Consider the following 19,181-nt stretch of genomic DNA (forward strand, 5'->3'; position numbering starts at 1 on the left):
ATAATGCTGTTTTGGATCCCTTAATTTAATTATCTCCCTCGCATTAAAGCCAGACAGAGCTTGTGTTGACCAATATAGGCTAAATTCTCTGAGTAAAAAGTAGAGAGAAGCAGGTAGTTAAACAGCCTGGACATCTGGCCTTGTAAATTATCCAGTTTCAGCCGTTATGCAAAACTGCCTTGTATTAGCCAATCTTTCAACACTGTAAGTTCAGAAGCAATGAAATTTCTTAAACATTTTTTTTAAGAAAAATTCATTTGGTTTCCTTAGCAGTAGGATAGAGAATCCTGAAAGAAACGCAGCTTAATATGGTCTGCCACTTAATACATAATCCAAATCCTGCTAAAACCTCTCAAAAAGTTTTTTTTTGGGGGGGGGATGTATGGCTGGAAGACAACCTGGCAAGAATGCTACTGGACCTGTTTTAATGCGATGGGATTGCTTGTCAACCATAAATTATTATTTTTTTGCTCAACCCTCCTCCAACCATTGAAACTGCTAAGTTTGTAAGCCGCCCTGAGTCTTCGGAGAAGGGCGGGATATAAATGGAATTAAAATAAAATAAAATAAATAAAATTTTTGGTGTTGAGCATTAGTAATTACAATTTCCAGTCAGCCTGGCTATTGTTCAATTAGCAAGGATGAAAGAGTTATACTGTACTTCTTTCTACCGTATCTCATATTTTAGAGTCCACAAAAATAATTAAATGTCAGATGGTAAAAATCTTCAGTAGTTTGGTACTCCTCCTTAGAAGAGACAAATGGATAGGCTGCTCCTAGGAGTGTGCATAATAGAGAATATTTGTAAGAAATACTGTCTATTTGAGCTATTGTGTCACTGGCCACCCCATGTCAAATTAAAACTGAAACTGAAGGAGGCAGGAGAGAGATTTATTTTTCCAAAGCATTCATCATCCTTTCTCTTATTTGTATTTTTCAGATTAAAATGTGTAGTAGGTTCTTGTCTATGGAGATAACGCAGTCATCCAGGTCATAGTTGTCCCAAATATGCTTTTTCATGAGGAAAACTGGACTTTTTTGTTTTCCTCTGAAGATGTTTCGCTTCTCATTCAAGAAGTTTCTTCAGCTGAGCTGAGCTTCAGTTGCCTCGTGAAAAAGCATCTTTGGGTAGTAGGTTCTTGTAAAAGTGGCTAGTGAAGAAAAATATTTTTTTGAGGTTCTTAGTGAAATCAACTCAATTTTCCATTTAGGCTGTGCTGAACTTGTCATTAATGTAGTAGGTAATCCTCAATGTACAACCACAATGGAGCCCAAAATTTATGTTGCTAAATGAGAAATTTGTTAAGTGAGTTTTGCCCCATTTTATGACTTTTCTCACCATAGTTGTTAAGTGAATCTGGTTTTCCCCATTGACTTTACTTATCAGAAGGTCGCAAAAGGGGAATCACATGACTCTGGGACACTGAAACCATCATAAATGTGAGGTACTTGTCAACCACCTGAATGTACATCATGTGACCATAGGGATGCTACAATGGTCATAAGTGTGAAAAATGATTAAAAGTCACTTTTTCCAGTGCTGTTGTAACTTTGAATGGTCACTAAACAAACTGTTGTAAGTTGAGGACTACCTGCAGTTCTTTTATTTTCCAGTTACAAGTTTTAACAAGTAGCAGAGGACCACAACTCTTCCCATCTATTAAAATTCTCCTTCCCCTATTAACATACAACTATTTTTAGCCCTTTAGTGATGTTATTTCTTCCCTCTGTCCTTTTTATTCTGTTTTCTCCTTCCATCCTTTACACTGAGGAAAAAGAGCATGGGAACATTAAAAGTGATATTTTTGGAATAATATTCTTGGATAAAAAACATCCTGTTTATTCTCTTGAGAGACATAATCTCTAAGACTTTGCCATGTGTCTGTCTTGTTGTGCTACATATTTCCAGAGTACCAGTGTTTTCCTATAGGGCCAATAATAGCTTTGGAGTTCTGCGCAATGTCTAAAGCAGTAATCTGGTTTAATCAATTGAAAGATGAGGAATAGTTTGACAGCTTGCAAATAATGTGAAATGCCACCATTGTTTACCAAGCCATACCCTGAGATGCCTCCAGTAATTGCAATCTGGGCATGCAATTAAACCAGTATTTTAAACTTTTTTAAACCTTAAATACTGTAAACTATCCCAGCTATGAGATTTTTCAAGGCTACAGATGATAAAATCCACAAAATCTTTGACAAATTTGCTGATCTTTAAGTTGATTCTCTGTTTCCATCTCTTTGTGTGTGTGTGTGTGTGTTTGTGTGTGTGGGAGAGAGGGAGAGGGAGAGGGAGAGGCAGACAACACTCAGACTTGGTTCAAAATTCATTTTTTGGGGTGACAGGCACATTTGAAATCTTGAGAGCACATTGAGGGTACTATAGGATGGTTGCCAGGATAATTGTTGCTAATCACTTACAAGAAACCAAACTGTGAAATTGCTCTTCATCATCTTTTTTAATTTTCTCAAATGTCCTTTTATCACTTCATTTGATCTGTCCTTTTTCCTGAAGATTTCTAACTGAGCCTTGGGTCAGTCCTATGCTCCTGCACATATAACATTTGATGGTAGTGTACTGTGTGGTTGATCAGGTGAAGCAGGATCCTGGATATAACAAGGACAGAAACCAAATATCTCCTTCTACTTCACAAAACATTTTCATAACTCTAAGGAAAAGCATTACAACGACAGCTATTATGTAATTTAAACCTGTACTACCTAGTCTTTAAGATTCTTCAAACCCTGTAATCTAATGAAGACAAAGTTAGCACTATGTTATTGCAGCACTCTAGTAATTTATTGTCAACTGACCATTTGCCAACATCCATAACAAATATAGATTTCTATTCCACCAGAAAGTTAAAACTCATATAATAGTAAAATGTCTTCAATTTATTTTATTTTAATTTATTTATATCCCACCTTTATTATTTTTATAAATTACCCAAGGAGGTGAACATATCCAACACACTTTCCTTTCTTCACAACAACAACCCTGTGAGGTGGGTTTGGCTGAGAGAGAGTGAGGGGCCCAAAGTCACCTAGCTGGTTTTCATGGCTAAGGCAGGACTTGAACTCACAGTCTCCTGCTTTCAAGCCTGGTGCCTTAATCACTAGACCAAACTGGCTACTGGCTACTTAGAAAATGCTGCCTGTAAACTAAGGGATCATATTATTGAACAAATTCATTTGAAACTTGAAAAGACATTAGATATTGTAGTGTATTTATTGATTATAATCTGCTAATGCATTCATAACCATAATTCTGGTGGTTCCACCAGAAGATTTGCAAGATTGGCATATACCTCATTCTCCTGTGTTCATGGTACTCAGAAAACTATTTAATTTTATATTCTCTTGTAGTGGTTTAGTACTGTAGTGCAGAATTAAGAGAACATTTATTTTAATTATTAAAGAGTCATTCAGTGGTTGTAACTATCCCCTGCCTTGTCCTGTATGCTAAGTGCTGCGAGGATACTCTGTGCATCTTATTATAAGGATTCTGGTTCCTTTCTTAAATTTTATGTCAGATTTATTTTTTGTACTCAGTTTCAAAACCATTTCTAGATTGCAGTTCTAGATTACTACATCCAAAATGTGGGTTTCTCTTTACATAAAGTGTTTACATCTTTACAAGAGCAATCCTGACTGCTCTTTAGAAGGCCAGATCCTGAAGCTAAAACTCAAGTACTTTGGCCACCTAATGAGAAGGAAGGACTCACTGGAGAAGAGCCTAATGCTGGGAAAGATCGAGGGCAATAGAAGAAGGGGACGACAGAGAATGAGGTGGCTGGATGGAGTCACTGAAGCAGTAGGCGTGAGCTTAAATGGACTCCAGAAGATGGTAGAGGACAGGAAGGCCTGGAGGAATGTTGTCCATAGGGTCGCGATGGGTCGGACACGACTTCGCAGCTAACAACAACAATTACATCTTTCAGATTTAAAGGATTTCTTAAATCAGAGCCGACTTCTAGTAATGCCAAAGGAGCAAGAGACAACACAGTTTGGATAGGATGCAGACGAGAAAGGGGATGAAGATTGGGAATTCTTAGGAAGTTCATAACCAGTGATATAACCAGGTCCCGAGAGACTTCCAGAACATTACCAAGATTCTTGTTCCTGTGCAGTCTCTTACCAAGCATACACAAGCTGGTTCTGTATCTATACAGTATCTTATTGTGTATCTAAGAGTCTTTCCAGAATTTTTTTTTCTTAGATATGAGCATTTCAAAGAGGGGTCTACAGCTACAAATACAAAGTATATGAAAACAGTATTTTGAAAAAAACTAATTAATTGAAAAAATATTTTTTGTGTGTGATTTGTGATTGGTTTTAAAAACAAAATCCAAGTAGTACATTTTCTTATTTTTATGACAGGAGAAAAGCAAAGCTATAAATGTGAAAAAATAGTTTTTGTTTTCCAATTCAAAGTATTACTTTATCAAAATGATTGATCTGGAAAATCTTAATTACATTTTATAAAATGTCCAGCTGTATTATGAAATGGGACTGGCAAAGCGTTTACTAATGTGAATTTAAACCACAAGAGCTGCTTAGATTCAGCTGGCACCATTATATTCAATTTCTAATATTCCTGTTGTTGTTGATAGAAAAACATATCTTGATAAACAAGCTCATTACTTCCAGGAAAGAACATTTCCAAACAAATATTATTTTGTGAGTTATAAGTGGAATGACTAAGTTGATTGGCTTCTTACCTGCAAAGTTTGGAGCAAAGCAAAGAAAATGTTTGCAAGAACACTCCTAAGATTTTGTGTTGGGAAATATTTTACATGTTAGTTTTATTTAATATATATTTATTGTAACTAGTAACCATTAACTTATATCCAGAAAGATTCCATTTTCAACTGAAAAGTATATTACATTTCTATTCAAATATTTTTTTTTACTTGAGAGCTACCAGAGTCGGTTATAAGATGGGCAGTATATAAATGTGTCAAATTTAAAAAATAAACAAACACACTTTTCTAATCTCTTAGCACTGCCAGTTGTTATTTTTCTAATTATAAAACTAGCATTTTCCTACTTTTTGCCTCTGCAGCGGCTCTATCTGTCCTTTGCCTATTGGAGCAAAACAAAACAATCACTTGGTTTCTTAAGGCAGTCTTTCCCAACTTGCTTCCTTCCAGATATATTAAGATAGTGCTTTTGAATCAGTGGTACGTGTACCACTAGTGGTACTTTGGCCTGTGGCAGGTGGTACGTGACTCTCCTAGACAAGTGTAGTGGGGGAGGGGGAATGAGCTGAAGCGACCCAAGCCTGAGGGAGAGGCAGCTAGAGCTGCAGGACTGTTGGGGCTTGGCAGAAACCCCAGGAGTGCCGGCAGGGCTCCAGCTGATTTGCGCTTCCAGAAGCAGCGCAGAGCTGGAGGTGAACTGAAGAAAGGGGTAGGTGGGTGAGGAGAGGTAAGGATATAAAAGGAAGTGGTTTTGGTGGGGAAGAGAAAAAAACAACAACAGGGAAAGAGAAGGGGATGGAGAAGAAGCTGTGGAAGGAGAGTTCAGCAGGCAGGGAGGAAACGGACAGGGAAGAAGCAGCAGCCGTTGCTGGAAGAAAAGGTCCCCTGGTTAGTTTTCTCCAGCCAGGAGAATGCAATCAGCACCGAGCCTTTCTTGCTTTGTGCTTGTTCCCGTTTCTTTAAGGGTAAAGTGAAGGGACTGGTATATGTAGTATATGCTTACTACACTGTGGAAGGAGACCTCAGAAGGCAGGGAGGAAGAAGAGGAGAGGAAGAAGGGCCGACCAGCCAGCTGGTAGTGGTGCATATTAATAAACATAGATAAATTCATCATACACTTGTCAGTGCAAAGGGAAAGTGTTTCAGCAAAGGAACAGCCACCAAAGAAATTAAAACTGGTACTTTTTTCCTTTCTACAGTTTGTAATATTTTATTAGATTATAGAATAAAATACAAAAATGCAAAAGCAAATAGTAGGACACAGTGGGGAGGAAAAAGGGGAAAAAAGCAAGGGGAAGAAGGGAAAAAGAACAGACTTCCTCTGTTGCAGTAGAAGTAAGTATTAACATTGAACGTCAACTTTTTACTTTTCCATAATATTATAAACTAGCCACTTCTATAACAACAAATGAATCTAATCAGTAAAACCCCAAATCCCCCCCCCCCTTTTTTTTTAGTCATCAAGTTTTTGACAACCTGCTAAGTACTGGTGCTACTCAAATATTGTCATGTCCTAAAAGTGGTACAATATGTGAAAAGGTTGAAAAGCCCTGTATAGGAGAATGGACTTTAAAGGTTTCTGACCTGGCAGAGATGGCAAAGATATCGGCCTATTTGAAAGATCATTCGCAAGAACGCTATATTATGGAGTGGAGAAAATGGATTGAGTATATCCAGAACAAATATGGGACTAAGAAGTTTCATGTAGCATTTGAATAAGTCTTCCTTTTTTTTCTCCTCTTTTTTTCTCTTTTTTTATATATTTTATATTAATAGTGTTTGTAGTTATCCTATATGAGCTAGAGAGTGATAGATTTTAGAGTTTACGGTTGTTAGCATATGATTGTTTATGATTCTTTTTTTTTGTTTTTTATACCTTGTACTTAGCTCTGGGAAGTCGGGGGGGAGGGGGGGAGGGGTAAGGAGGGAGGGATAGGGGAGGGGTAGGGGGGTTTGTTAAAGATAAAATGTATGATAAAACTTTTCAATAAAAAAAAAAGAAAGAAAAGCCCTGTATTAAGACACTTCCAGGTGACCAATGTTTCTGTCTTCCTAGTCTTCTCATTCCAGTATAAAAGGTAGTTGAAATTAATCCAGACTGTTACAATTGCTGGTAAATTGATTTCCCATCTCACCATCCTGACCAGAATTCTGAAGTTGGTTTCTTCTGAATAGAAAGAATGGCTGCAAATTTACCAAAATGTAAAACAGCAGGCTCCTTCCTTCCTTCCTTCCTTCCTTCCTTCCTTCCTTCCTTCCTTCCTTCCTTCCTTCCTTCCTTCCTTCCTTCCTTCCTTTCTTTCTTTCTTTCTTTCTTTCTTTCTTTCTTTCTTTCTTTCTTTCTTTCTTTCTTTCTTTCTTTCTTTCTTTCTTTTTCTTTCTTTCCAGTTCTAAAGAGTGGAACAGTTTTGAAACAGATTTTAGCAACCCCCAGAAGCAATGGAGGTGTATTGTGAAGCAAAACCCTGGTCATGATATTGTTTATTCATTGTGAAGTTCATTTGCCACCAAAACTAGAGCTATAAGCTTCTTCTAGTAAGCAGTCATCACTCACCTGTGATGAATGGCTGGACAATGTTAGAAGTAACATCACCTGTAGGCTATCAGGTTGGAATATATTTTTCTTATGAAAAATAAGTCGTACTTCCATCAAGTGTTTGTTGGTTATAATCCACTTTTCAGTCAAATCTTGCCTCTCTGCATATTTAACTCCTTAGTCAGGAATAGGCTTATTGGGCAAAATGCCTTCAGATACAACTCAGTATGTGTTAAATAGTGGGCTCCGGACCGCATGGCCAAGATAGATGACTCAGGACATCAGGGTTCAGCATAACAACTCTTTATTGATGTAGCACAGACTGTGCAAACAAAGGGGCAACTGCCCCACTTATATACCTAGTCAGGTATACTTGAACCAATCCCATTATCAGGATTTCCTGCCAAAGACTACCCTGCCAATCCGGACAGGGCACCCTGCCACCTGGTGGTGTCAGTGGCTTATAACTGTGTAACTTCCCCTTCCCCCATACAAAAAAAAACCACAATGGAAAACAATAAACATACTAATGAAAGAAAAACACCTGCAGTGTGGAGCTTGCTTATCACATAATAACCCTAGCCTCAAGAGTCCTTGAGGTACGCCGGTGGCCTATGGATTCTTGCTGACCGTTTCACTGTTTGCCCTGTGTTCTGGTCAACCGGGTCTGCAATGGAGTCATCAATTGGGTCACCAACTGGGTCCTGATTCCGAGCCCTATCCACCCCTATGTCATTGTGCTTCCCATTGTTAGATGATGGGTGGAAAGGCGCTGATGTGACGTGCCTAATCGAGTTGGCCCTGGTGAATGCCTGGAAATCAGCAGATGTGAATTGTGGGCCATTATTGGAGACCAACACATCAGGCAACCCATGAGTGGCAAATAGTCCCCGGAGCACTTGAACTGTCTTTGCAGTGGTCATACTAGAAACTGGGACTACATCTAGCCATTTAGAGTGACTGTCAACTACTACCAGGAACAATTGTCCCTGAAAAGGGCCTGAGTAGTCAATATGCAACCTAGACCATGGGGTGTGTGTTGCTTCCCATTTGTGAATGGGAGCCTGTGGCTGAACTGGCCTTGATCTCTGACAAGTGTAGCATCCCGCTACCTGCTCCTCTATGTCTTTGTCGAGACCAGGCCACCATAAGTAGCTCCTAGCTAAAGCCTTCATTCTGACAATGCCTGGATGATCCTCGTGTAGTGACTGCAAAACCCTTCCCCTCAACTTCTCTGGAATAATAACCCTACTACCCCACAACAGGCATCCTTTATGAGAAGACAACTCATGCCTCCTCATGAAATATGCCTGGAATTCCAGTCCTGGGCTCTTTTCCTGCCACCCAGACGCTACCCATGTGATGACCCTGCTCAGTACCTTGTCTGCTGTGATGCCAGTAGCAATATCTTTCACTTGGAGGGGGCAGTCTGGAAGATCTTGGATGAGTAGGATCTGCTCCGCCGGTGCTGGGTCAGGATCAGTGCTCATTAATGGCAATCTGCTTAATGCATCTGCATGGCCCATGTCCTTTCCCGGTTGATGGACCAGTTTGCAAGCATAGGCGGATAGAAAAATGGACCACCTAAGCATTCTTGGGGATAGAATTTGTGGTGTTTGTTTATCAGTTGTGAATAACCCCAACAAGGGTTTGTGATCAGTAAAAATGGTGAACTCCCTGCCATACAGGTAACAATTGTCAGGGCTTCCTTGTCAATTTGTGCATAATTCCTTTCTGCCTTTGACAGTGTCCGGGAGTAGTATGCAATGGGCCTTTGCTCCCCATTGTCCTCTAGGTGACTTAATACAGCGCCCACCCCATAAGGGGATGCATCACATGCAATGCAAATGGGCTTGTTTTCTATAAAATGGGTGATGGTTGAGTCACTGGATAAAAGTTGTTTGAGATTTCTAAAACTCTGTTCATGGACCTTAGTCCATTTCCATGGAGTTTTCTTATCTAGCAGTCTGTGTAATGGTTCTGCAATTGCTGCTTTGTGAGGTAAAAACACGTGATAGAAGTTAAGTAACCCCAGAAAAGCTTGCAATTCAGCCTTATTTGTTGGGGTTGGAGCCAACTTAATTGCTTTTACCTTAGAGTCAGTGGGGTGAATTCCTTTGGTATCAATCCTGAACCCTAAGAACTCAGTGGATGCCACACCAATGCTGCACTTACTTTTTTTGAGTTTAAGCCCAGCAGAGCGAAATCTGCTTAAAACAGCTTGCAGCCTGTCAGCCAAGATCTCTTCAGATTCCCCAGCAATAAGGACATTGTCAAAATAAGGACATACACCAGGAATGCCTATCAGAGTCCTTTCCATGACTTCTTGGAAAATTCCAGGAGCTACTGAAATACCAAACTGTAACCGGTTAACTCTGAAAGCTCCTCTATGTGTCACTATTGTCTGAGCGTCAGCTGTTTCTTTAGTAACTGTGAGCTGCTGATATGCCTGCGCCAAGTCAAGTTTTGCAAAGAAAGCGCTACCTTGGACAGCGGAGAGTACCTGCCGGACCGTAGGGACCAGGTAAGTGTGCGGATTTAAGGCTCGGTTAACCGTGGCCTTGTAATCTGCACATATTCTAATTTCCCCATTGGCCTTTAGCGGTGTCACAATAGGGGTTTCCCAGTCTCCCCCGTCCATGGGCTCTAACACCCCTTGTTCTACCAGCTTGTCCAGTTCGCTCTCAATCTTATGCTTGAGAGCGAATGGAACTCTCTAGTGCTTGACGTGAACTGGTGGAACAGTCGGATTTAGTTTAAATTTGATGGGGGGGCGTGTACTTTTCCAGCCTGTCATTGAATATGTCTGCAAATTCATTGCAGACGGATTCAAGACATTTGGGCTGGATGCTATTCACTCCTCCCAACCAAATGCCCAGGGCATCAAACCAATCCAGCCCCACTAGACTAGTTCTCCGCCCATCTGTCACCAAGATGTCCAAGGGACCCTAGAACTCCTTAAACCCCACAAACATGGTGGCCTTTCCCCTGATTTTAATGGGGGTGTGCTGGAAATCTGACAACTGTAATTTGGTGGGCTTTAATGGGACCCTCTGCCTGCTCCGATCGCAAATTCCTTTAAATGTCTGGTAGGAAATTATCGAGACTGCAGAACTGGAATCCAGTTCTATCGTGCAAGGTACCCGTTGCAGATGGACCTGTATTATTATTTTTGGTTTGAGCAGCTGATGGATCTCCTTGTGAGACATGGTCCGCCTGCTCTTTCCAGGGATGGAGGGTTTGTGCCAGGGTTTGTGCCGAGGAAGAACAGTACCTTCGAGTGTGGATGCCATAGCTTGTAATTCGTTCAGGCTGTCCCGGTTTCGATTCCAGCAGATGGCTGCGATGTGCCCCGTCTTTCCGCAGGAGTGACACTTCGCAGATCAGAACCTGCAGGTCGCTCACGGATGATTTCCCCCACAGCTGGCACATTTCTGGTTGGATGAGTTGGCTCCCCCCTGTTCCTTGCAGCTGCAACTGCAAGCTGTGCATTTGCTGGCAGATGTGTATCTCTGGTGGCCTCCGTCATTGTCCCGCCACGATGAATGCTTTCTGGGTCTTTGCTGTACTGCATCTATCTCTGCCTCTCTGTCCATGTCGCTGCTTCCACCGCTCGAAGCACATTCGTGATGAGTGGTCGCTCCTGAGCTGCTGCTAGGGCGGTGTTTGGGTTTGCCAGAGTCGTTGGCTGCTTCGTAAGCCATCACCTCGTCTAAAACCTCTCGCAGATTCATTGGCGGCTTGGCGAGGATCTTTTGTCGGCACTGCTGGTCTCTCAGTCCGAACACCACCCGGTCTCTAATTCTGTCTTTGAGATCAGGGAATTTACACAGGTGGGCAGCCTGTCTCAGCGCCGTGACGAATTGCAAAGTTGGCTCACCCGGTAGCTGGCTGCGCTGGATGAATTGGTACCGCCAATACATTGGGGCTCTCACCGGCATGAAATGCTCCACCAACTTCGCTTTGAGGTCAGCATAAGAAACGTTTGCGACGGGCATCGGTGAGCACAGTCCGACGGCCACATCATACACGACCTGACCGCTTAGGCACAAAAGCGCCACTGCTTTCATTTTGTCTTCTGTGATCTTGGTGATCATCAGGAACCCTTCGATCCATCCCAGATGCGCTTCCCAATGCTCTGGCTCATCGATGTTGAAACGGAATTTGCTGGTCGCTCTGAACTTAGCCATGTTGCGCCGGTCCTTGAATGCTGCTTCGTTAGGAAGGTTTCAGAAAATTTACCTTTCCTGCTTCTGAGTGTCTTCAGCATTAGGAAGGTTCCCTTGGGAAAGATTTGCCTTTCCTCCTTCCTTGTGACTTCAGCTCTGTTTGAAACATCATCCCATCCTCGTCGCCAGTGTTAAATAGTGGGCTCCGGACCGCATGGCCAAGATGGACAACTCAGGACATCAGGGTTCAGCATAACAACTCTTTATTGATGTAGCACAGACTGTGCAAACAAAGGGGCAACTGCCCCACTTATATACCTAGTCAGGTATATTTGGAACCAATCCCATTATCAGGATTTCCCGCCAAAGACTACCCTGCCAATCTGGACAGGGCACCCTGCCACCTGGTGGTGTCAGTGGCTTATAACTGTGTAACATCCCCTATATACATAACACCATGATTCATCTTTTTATTGCAGACAAGAATGATAGCATATACAGAAGACTGTCTACAGAAATCAAAGCCCTTATATAGGTCTGTGATGCAAGGTTTAAACTTTAGGGATTTTCTTTCTACCTAGTCAATGGATACTTGATGTTCTTTTGATGGGCTTGGAAGACACGTGGTCTATATTGATGTATAGTTCTGTTGCCTAGAAATTCTGGTTCTTGCTTTGTCAGATTCATTCCTTAAAAAACAAGCAAAAAAAATCTCCTAATCAAAGTTTCAGAATTATAATTTTAACTGTTTCTTTGCCTTTCAGACTTTGGACTGTGAGGATACATGCAAAAAAGCTGAGATAATCATGGCTTTCCTTGCTTTGGCAGTTCAACGGTAAGTGTTACAGATAAATATCCTGCATTTTCCATTTCTGAGATGTATGTTTATTAATAATTTTAAAATGCACAACAATGAACATATATAAAGTGCAGATAATGTGAGAGAATAAGGACAAAATATGCATTAAGGAAAAACTGTCTGCTCAAAATGATTATTCTTACAAAACTGCAAATAGAAAGGCAGTCAAGGAGGAGAAATCTACATAAAAATATGAATGGATTTTCGTATAGAATGTTCTTTGCTAAATTAAAAACCCTGTTGCTGAAATTGGAAATCAAACTCCTGCTCATTTAAAAGGGAAATTGACCAAAAGCATAATTGAGCTGATAACCCATCCATGCTGCCTAGTTTAATATTTTATACCCTGATGAGTAATGTCTTCCTAGGATTCAGACAGAATCTTTTCTGAGTTGTATCTGGAGATGCCTGGGACTCTGTTTGGCATTCTTTATATGAAGCATTCTCTCTGCTCCTCAAATGATCCTCTTTTAAAGTTTGATGCATTTCCTTCAAATGGATAATTGCACTGGATTTAATTCTCAATTCTTGCTTTATGGGCTGCAGCTCATTTTTAATTCCTTAGGTTTTTCTTTCAAAGTATGACAATTCATTTATTGCATGTACAGTATATCCCACTGCAATCTGGTTCCTCTTGGCTCAAATGTTTATTGCGTCTAGTGTCTTTGCTGCCAAAACTACAAATTATAATTGGCGCCTAGATAACAAACAAACAAAACAGAAGACATCAACCCTGTGCAATAAAATCTAATATATTGGAACCTAAACAGAGATATAATAACAGAAAATAAATTGTTTAGAAATGAAAGTGTAGATGAATGTCTTTTCTTTTTAAAATACTGGATTAATTGCATATGATTTTATTCAGAATGAAAAGTGTACATTTCCAGAGGGAAAAAGAAAATGTGTGAAAGGTTATAGTTAGAAAGTAGAACAATACTGTTGGCGTCTATATTGATCACCCACAAGCATCACACACAACCCCTTTTGTGTAAGTAGTATAATTAGGAAAAAAAAGGCATGATTTGCTAGTTGGGTGAAGAAAAATGAATGAAATGTATAATCAGTATCAAAATTGGGCTACTTGGGGAAAGAGATGCATTCTGTATATTAAAAAATCTTGGTAACAGCAGTTCGAATAATAGGAATTCCATTATGTATGCTGAGCCTATGAACACATAATTTCATTATGCTTCCAATGTTTAGCCCTACAACCTGATTGCAAGGAACAATGAGATCACCGAGCTCTCTTGTAAAATCTCATTTACTCTTGAAATTCCTTGGTACGGACAAAGAAAAGAAAAGAAAGAAAAAGAAAAGCCCGATTATTCCACTATGATAATGAAACCGCTTAATATCAAAATCGGCGGTTTGCTGAGAAAATTTTTCTGTATAATGGGAATTAAGAGCAAGTGGAATGCTGATATTTCCTTCTCTTGTAAAAGATTTATCTGGTGAAGTGGCTGTTTCTTATCCTTTGAACTCTCTGTCTAGGTCAGGCTACTATCTCTTTAGGGACCTCACTGGGTTCCTTTTCTGAAGAGCAATATAAAAATTATTTCAAAATTATTCAGTCACTCGTTCAGCCCATTTAGTCAGTCATTATTCAATCAGGCTTTTGATGGATGAGCTAGTTTGTTGGGTGGGTATGTTTTGTTTCACTGATACATTTCAGTGTTTTAATGCATTTTATAAAATGTTACTTTTATTGTTGAGTGCTTTTTGTGTCAGTCACCAGGGGAAAGATGAGTTGCCCATTAAATAAATAGATAATATATCTTAGTGATGGAGGGGAATTACAATCTCTCTCTTCCTCTGAACTTTAATTTTTTTTTAGTTAAATCATATTGGCTGGAAGTGATTTTTTTTTAAAAAAAGCAGACAAATATTGAATTTCTGTCATGGTGCTTATTTTTATTTGGTTATTGAATAGATCTGTATGTATGTTTTATAAAAATGTGCATTTCTTTATGGAAAGCTGTAAAGAGCTGACTCTTTCCCCAAGTGCTGTGATAATATGAAGCTGGAGTTGGAAGGCAGAACTGTTGGCTGCATCAAGGAAGCTGGATTGTGGTGCCAGTTTCTTTGTTTCTATTTTATTTTTGGCTTTTATTTTCTGTATGATGTCAATTTTATATAATTGTAGGGTTGTGTTGTGGCTCCAAGATGGGCTGCTGTACAAGCCTGGTAAACAAATAGATTGCATGTAGTACTAGGAACTTGCTTTAAAAAGCTGTAACATTTTATGTTTAAGGAGCGAACTAACATTGCAGGCTGACCTTTTTGTACTATTTTTTTTTAGTACAAAATTTTGCAACCTAGTTGACATATAGTATTTCCTGAGGATCGGAAGCAGAACCATGAATTCTCTCCTTTTGCTACATAGAACACTCTGAATCTTTACTGATTTGGAAGGCAACATTCAATAGATTATATATACAACAGAGATGGGCCTAGGAAAGACCGGGTAAAAAAGATAAAATGTCAGCTTAGAAATTAAATGAGAAACTCGGGAAAATGAAATTCTTTAATTGACACCAGAATAACATAAAAGGTGCAGTAAGAAAGATATTTCAGAAAGGTACCAACACTGAAAACATCAGCAAGGAAGCAACAGAAGCATCTCATTATTTGATTCGCCTAATTTGAGCTGCAGAGTGGAATCAGTCCAGTTCAAAATATGTGACTATTTGTGAGCTGACAGAAACCTGGAGGAAAATATAGGGCTGGTCAGAAATACATTCAGATTTCCTCCTTCTCTATATAGTGCACTAAACTTACTATAATCTTTCCTCCCTTTGTCCTACTGTTTTCCCTTCCTTTGTTAGTTTCAAAGTTTGGACAAAGCTGTGAATCTGCTTGAGGTCAACTCATGCATATTTATAGCCTCAAATAGTTTTCCAGTTTGCTTGAAAGATAATTTATCTATATAAGAAAGCAGTTTATATATATTGTCAAATACATTAGTATCTGGCACTAAGAACAGTCTTAGAATGGGTTTTATTGTTATTATTATTATTATTATTATTATTATTATTATTATTATTATTATTATTATTATTATTGGATTAATGCATCGCTGTATTGAAGCATGTATATATTTGTATGACATCTAAGTGGATTAGTTACTGTAATATGCCAATTACTGTAGATATAAGCAATTCAACGTTATCAGCCTTGGGAAGTATTTAAGGAAAAAATAGCATCATTAAGAAAAATATGTACTAAGAAGTCCTATTTTGTGTTCAGAAGATTGCCAATGGGATTTATGTTACATCAGCATGATGTATCAGTGGTGATTTAATTTTTAAAACCTTCATTTATACTATTTTAAACTTTTTAGCTGGAACTCCAATTTCCAGAAGACTATTAATTTTATGTAAAAAGCAGAATCCAGAGATGGCCAAAGATGACCCATCACTGTTGCTGTCATAAACATCCCAAGAAGCGTTAAGATCTTGACGATTGGTCTTATTATTATTATTTAAAAAATCATGCTATTGTTGAATTGTGAGGCTGAAGCTTAGTTTTGAGGGACTCAAAAGATTGCTCAAATCTCTACCAATAACCTCTCAAGGAACAATAGGTAATGAAGCAAAAGTAAAAATGTCTTGCAGTGGAACTGACCATATAGGCATCAGACAGTCCATATCCCATGGTGACATGGGTATATTGAATCCAGGTGAGCAACAGGACTCCTCCTTCTTATTCTTCTTTATTTTTTTTAACGTTATTGTTTTTACTTTAAAAATAGGTAATTCTTTCCACAATACTGCGGTTAAAAAAATCTGCCCAGAATCATTGGCAAGTGGGCAGCATTAAAAATTGAAATTAAAAACAATAAGCTTGGCCATCAACAGGCATACACCAATCTGTAAGTTAATTAAATGCAGGCTCTAAAACTGTCTACCTGTGCTGGCTTAATGGTGAGCAAATCTTTATAAGGTAAGGCAATGGAAGAGCAACCTCTGCATGGTACTCCATCTGTGTGGTTGCAGACATGCGCTCTGGAGGGAGAAGCAACTTAATATGTGGATGTCTTTAATATAATGGGGGCAGTGAAGTCTTTCTATGCCTGCTGTCCACCCATCCAATATGGAATCCACAAGGACAACAATGTCCCTTAGAATATCACTATAATATCATATTGGGTGTTGTTTTGATATTGCATCCACAATGGCAGAAGCAGGATACTGGCATGCCAATAATGAACAATTACTAAGTTTAGTTTTTAATAGAACTTCTACAGTGGGGAGAAACAAAAGCTTGCCTTCTCGTGAGAAATAGGAAAGTCATCTTGTCTCTATTGATTTCAGTATTGTTTAGGTGCCTCATGAATGTTGGACAAATGTATATCTGGGGCAGGAGAAATGGTGTGACATTGCTGAAGGGAAATCCCTTTTTCAACTTGCTCTGTTTCCAATCTGCCATAAATAGAATATATAAAATAATCCATATGTCTCTGGATTTGTGAAAACACTTCCTTTAGTGCAAATCCTTCCAGATGCTTTAGCTATCAACACCCACTACCTGTAGTTTGAGAAATTGCATTGCTGATTTGTATGCCAGATTACAAAAATCCCATACCTCTGACCATCCAAATAGAAAGGAGAGGAGAAAAATATGGCTGCATTGTGAAACCATATCTCTACCAGGTTACATTCTATGTTGGAATGAACTTTAAAAGAATATTATGTGAGGACAAGAAGTTGAGTATAAGGTTCTGGGCAGTAGAAGTGTTGGGAATGGCTACAGAAGCACTAGAGCCAATCCTTTACTGTCCAATCTCAATTATATGAATTAAGCCAAGGCGTCATAGCTTCTAGTTTTAAGCTGGGATTTTTCCCCATTAAAAAAGATGGGAGGGGGGAGAGGAAGTGGTTGTAGTTTCTTGCAGGCTTTCTGGCAGCTGAAACAGCACTGAAGAGCAGGCAACAAGCCCAGGTACCAGACTAAAGGGGTGGTTCCACAATAGGCTTGTTGTGCTAACTTGTTTTGTGCAATTAACAGAGCCAATGTCTGACACTAGGAATTTGTTATAGTCGTAAATCTTCAACTGTAGTAACAAACGCATTGCCAGCTGCAAACTTTCATTTAGAGAATGAAAATATGAAAGCTTATTTTTCAGATACTTCAGAGAAAAAAAAGATCCAAGAGCAGTCAGATTTCAGGTTCAGCCAAGTAATCTAAGAAATTCGAGGTGTTGGTTATCACCTTTAAACCCCTGCGTGGCAGGGTCCAGGTTACCTGTGGAACCATCTCCCCACAGTGGGATTGACTTTCCCCTCTTGTTCCAGGAGGAGGGACATCGGTCCCATAGGTCAAGGCATTCTGACTGGCAGGGTGCAGGAGAAGAGCATTTGGGTCCCACCTTCTGGAATATCATGCCCCCTGAGGTGAGATCCGCACCTACCCTTTCCCTATCTGGCCTACTACTTGAGGCTGATCAGAAATCAGAAATCAAATGTAAATAAGTGTATGCCATTCATGCAACAGCAACGGCAACGGCAACAGAAACAGCAATTCCATAGTGTTTTACGGCACTCTCTGGGCGGTTTACAATGTCAGCATACTGCTCCCAACAATCTGCGTTCTCGTTTTGCTGACCATGTATAGATAGAAGGCTGAGTCAACCATGAGCCCCATCAGGATTAAACTCCAGACAGTGGGCAGGGTTTGCCTGCAATACTGCATTCTAACCACTGCACCATCAGGACTCCTGCATTTCTTTTATATTGAAGGCAACTGCTATTTTTCCCCCCTCTAATATATGTCCACAACAGTTCCAGTTTCTCATGTGGCCCCTTCAAAAAATTATTTGTCCAACTCTGGGTTAGACCAGGTTAGCCGTATCGATTCAGAAGGGTTAATGTCATCCAAGCTTCTTATTTCTAAACATCATTTAAAACTTTAAAGAGAACATTTGCCTTTCTACCTCATATCTTATGATGTGGGCTAGTTATATAAATAAGGAATTATAGTCCCATTATTTATTTCAGCCAATGACATATGGCTAATTTCATGAAATTTTTTCTTCCCCCCACTTTAGAAATGGGTAAATATTCTGTTTCCTTTCAAGCATGTGAAATATTACACCATGCACATCAAACAGAATTGCAAATAATATTTAATATTATTATTAATAATATTAATTAAACTAAGGCTTCTTATAGAAATATGGGGCTCTGTACTCTACCACGACAATTTTGCAAATGTAGCCAATCCACCCAAAGACCAGGTCTAATTGATCCATTATAATATTCTTGAAAAGTTATTTCCTACCTCTCATTCCTTGTTCTCCTTCACTTTTCAGAGAGGCCCAATATAATTGGACCTTTTGAGGTAGTCAAGAATTAAGAACATTGAATAGATTTTCCTGTTCTGTCATTCCTCTTAAAGCAAACAGACATATTTTCTGTAATGAAATGCCTCTACACAGGTTTTCAGAACCCAGGCTATAATTCAAAGAATTCCATAGGGAAAAAAAAGTTAAGAAATTATTTTCTTTTTTAATTTGGAACCTCCTGTTCCTCTGACAGGAGAACTTTTAAAAATGAGGATAGCACCTGGGCAGCTTCCTGAACTAATAAAAAGCAGTTTACTTATGCTGTCTCTCTAAAGATATATGCAAAATGCAGGTGTCTGTCACACACGAAGCATATGGCAGGAATCTGTAAACTTATGAAGCTTGTAGCTTTGTACACTCTGAACACTCTTCTGCCTGCCTAAATAAGACGGAGGAGGGATACACATAGCAAAGAAGCTGAACAATAAAAGAAATCATAGGTAAAATTACACAGGACACATGATGATCACGTAGACAGAATGGGACACAGACAGGCCTGATGGTGTGGATAAAAGGTAAGAGAGAGAAACAGAGCAAGTGGCTTTTGGAAGACAGTCATAGCTGACAA

General features: G+C 39.4%; 1 protein-coding gene across 1 annotated transcript in view; it reads left to right on the top strand.

Annotated features, from left to right (window-relative positions):
- Nucleotides 1-12,214: 12,214 nt before the first annotated feature.
- Nucleotides 12,215-19,181, top strand: part of INSC (INSC spindle orientation adaptor protein) — a gene marked incomplete at both ends in the record, with an annotated part of 89,755 nt that continues 82,788 nt past the window's right edge. Inside the window, one exon of the mRNA XM_081325774.1 lies at nucleotides 12,215-12,243. Coding sequence (XP_081181900.1) covers nucleotides 12,215-12,243 — 29 coding nt within the window. The remainder of the gene's footprint in view (nucleotides 12,244-19,181) is intronic.

Source organism: Vipera berus, assembly GCF_964194415.1.
Source record: "Vipera berus genome assembly, chromosome: 1".
Taxonomy (NCBI): domain Eukaryota; kingdom Metazoa; phylum Chordata; class Lepidosauria; order Squamata; family Viperidae; genus Vipera; species Vipera berus.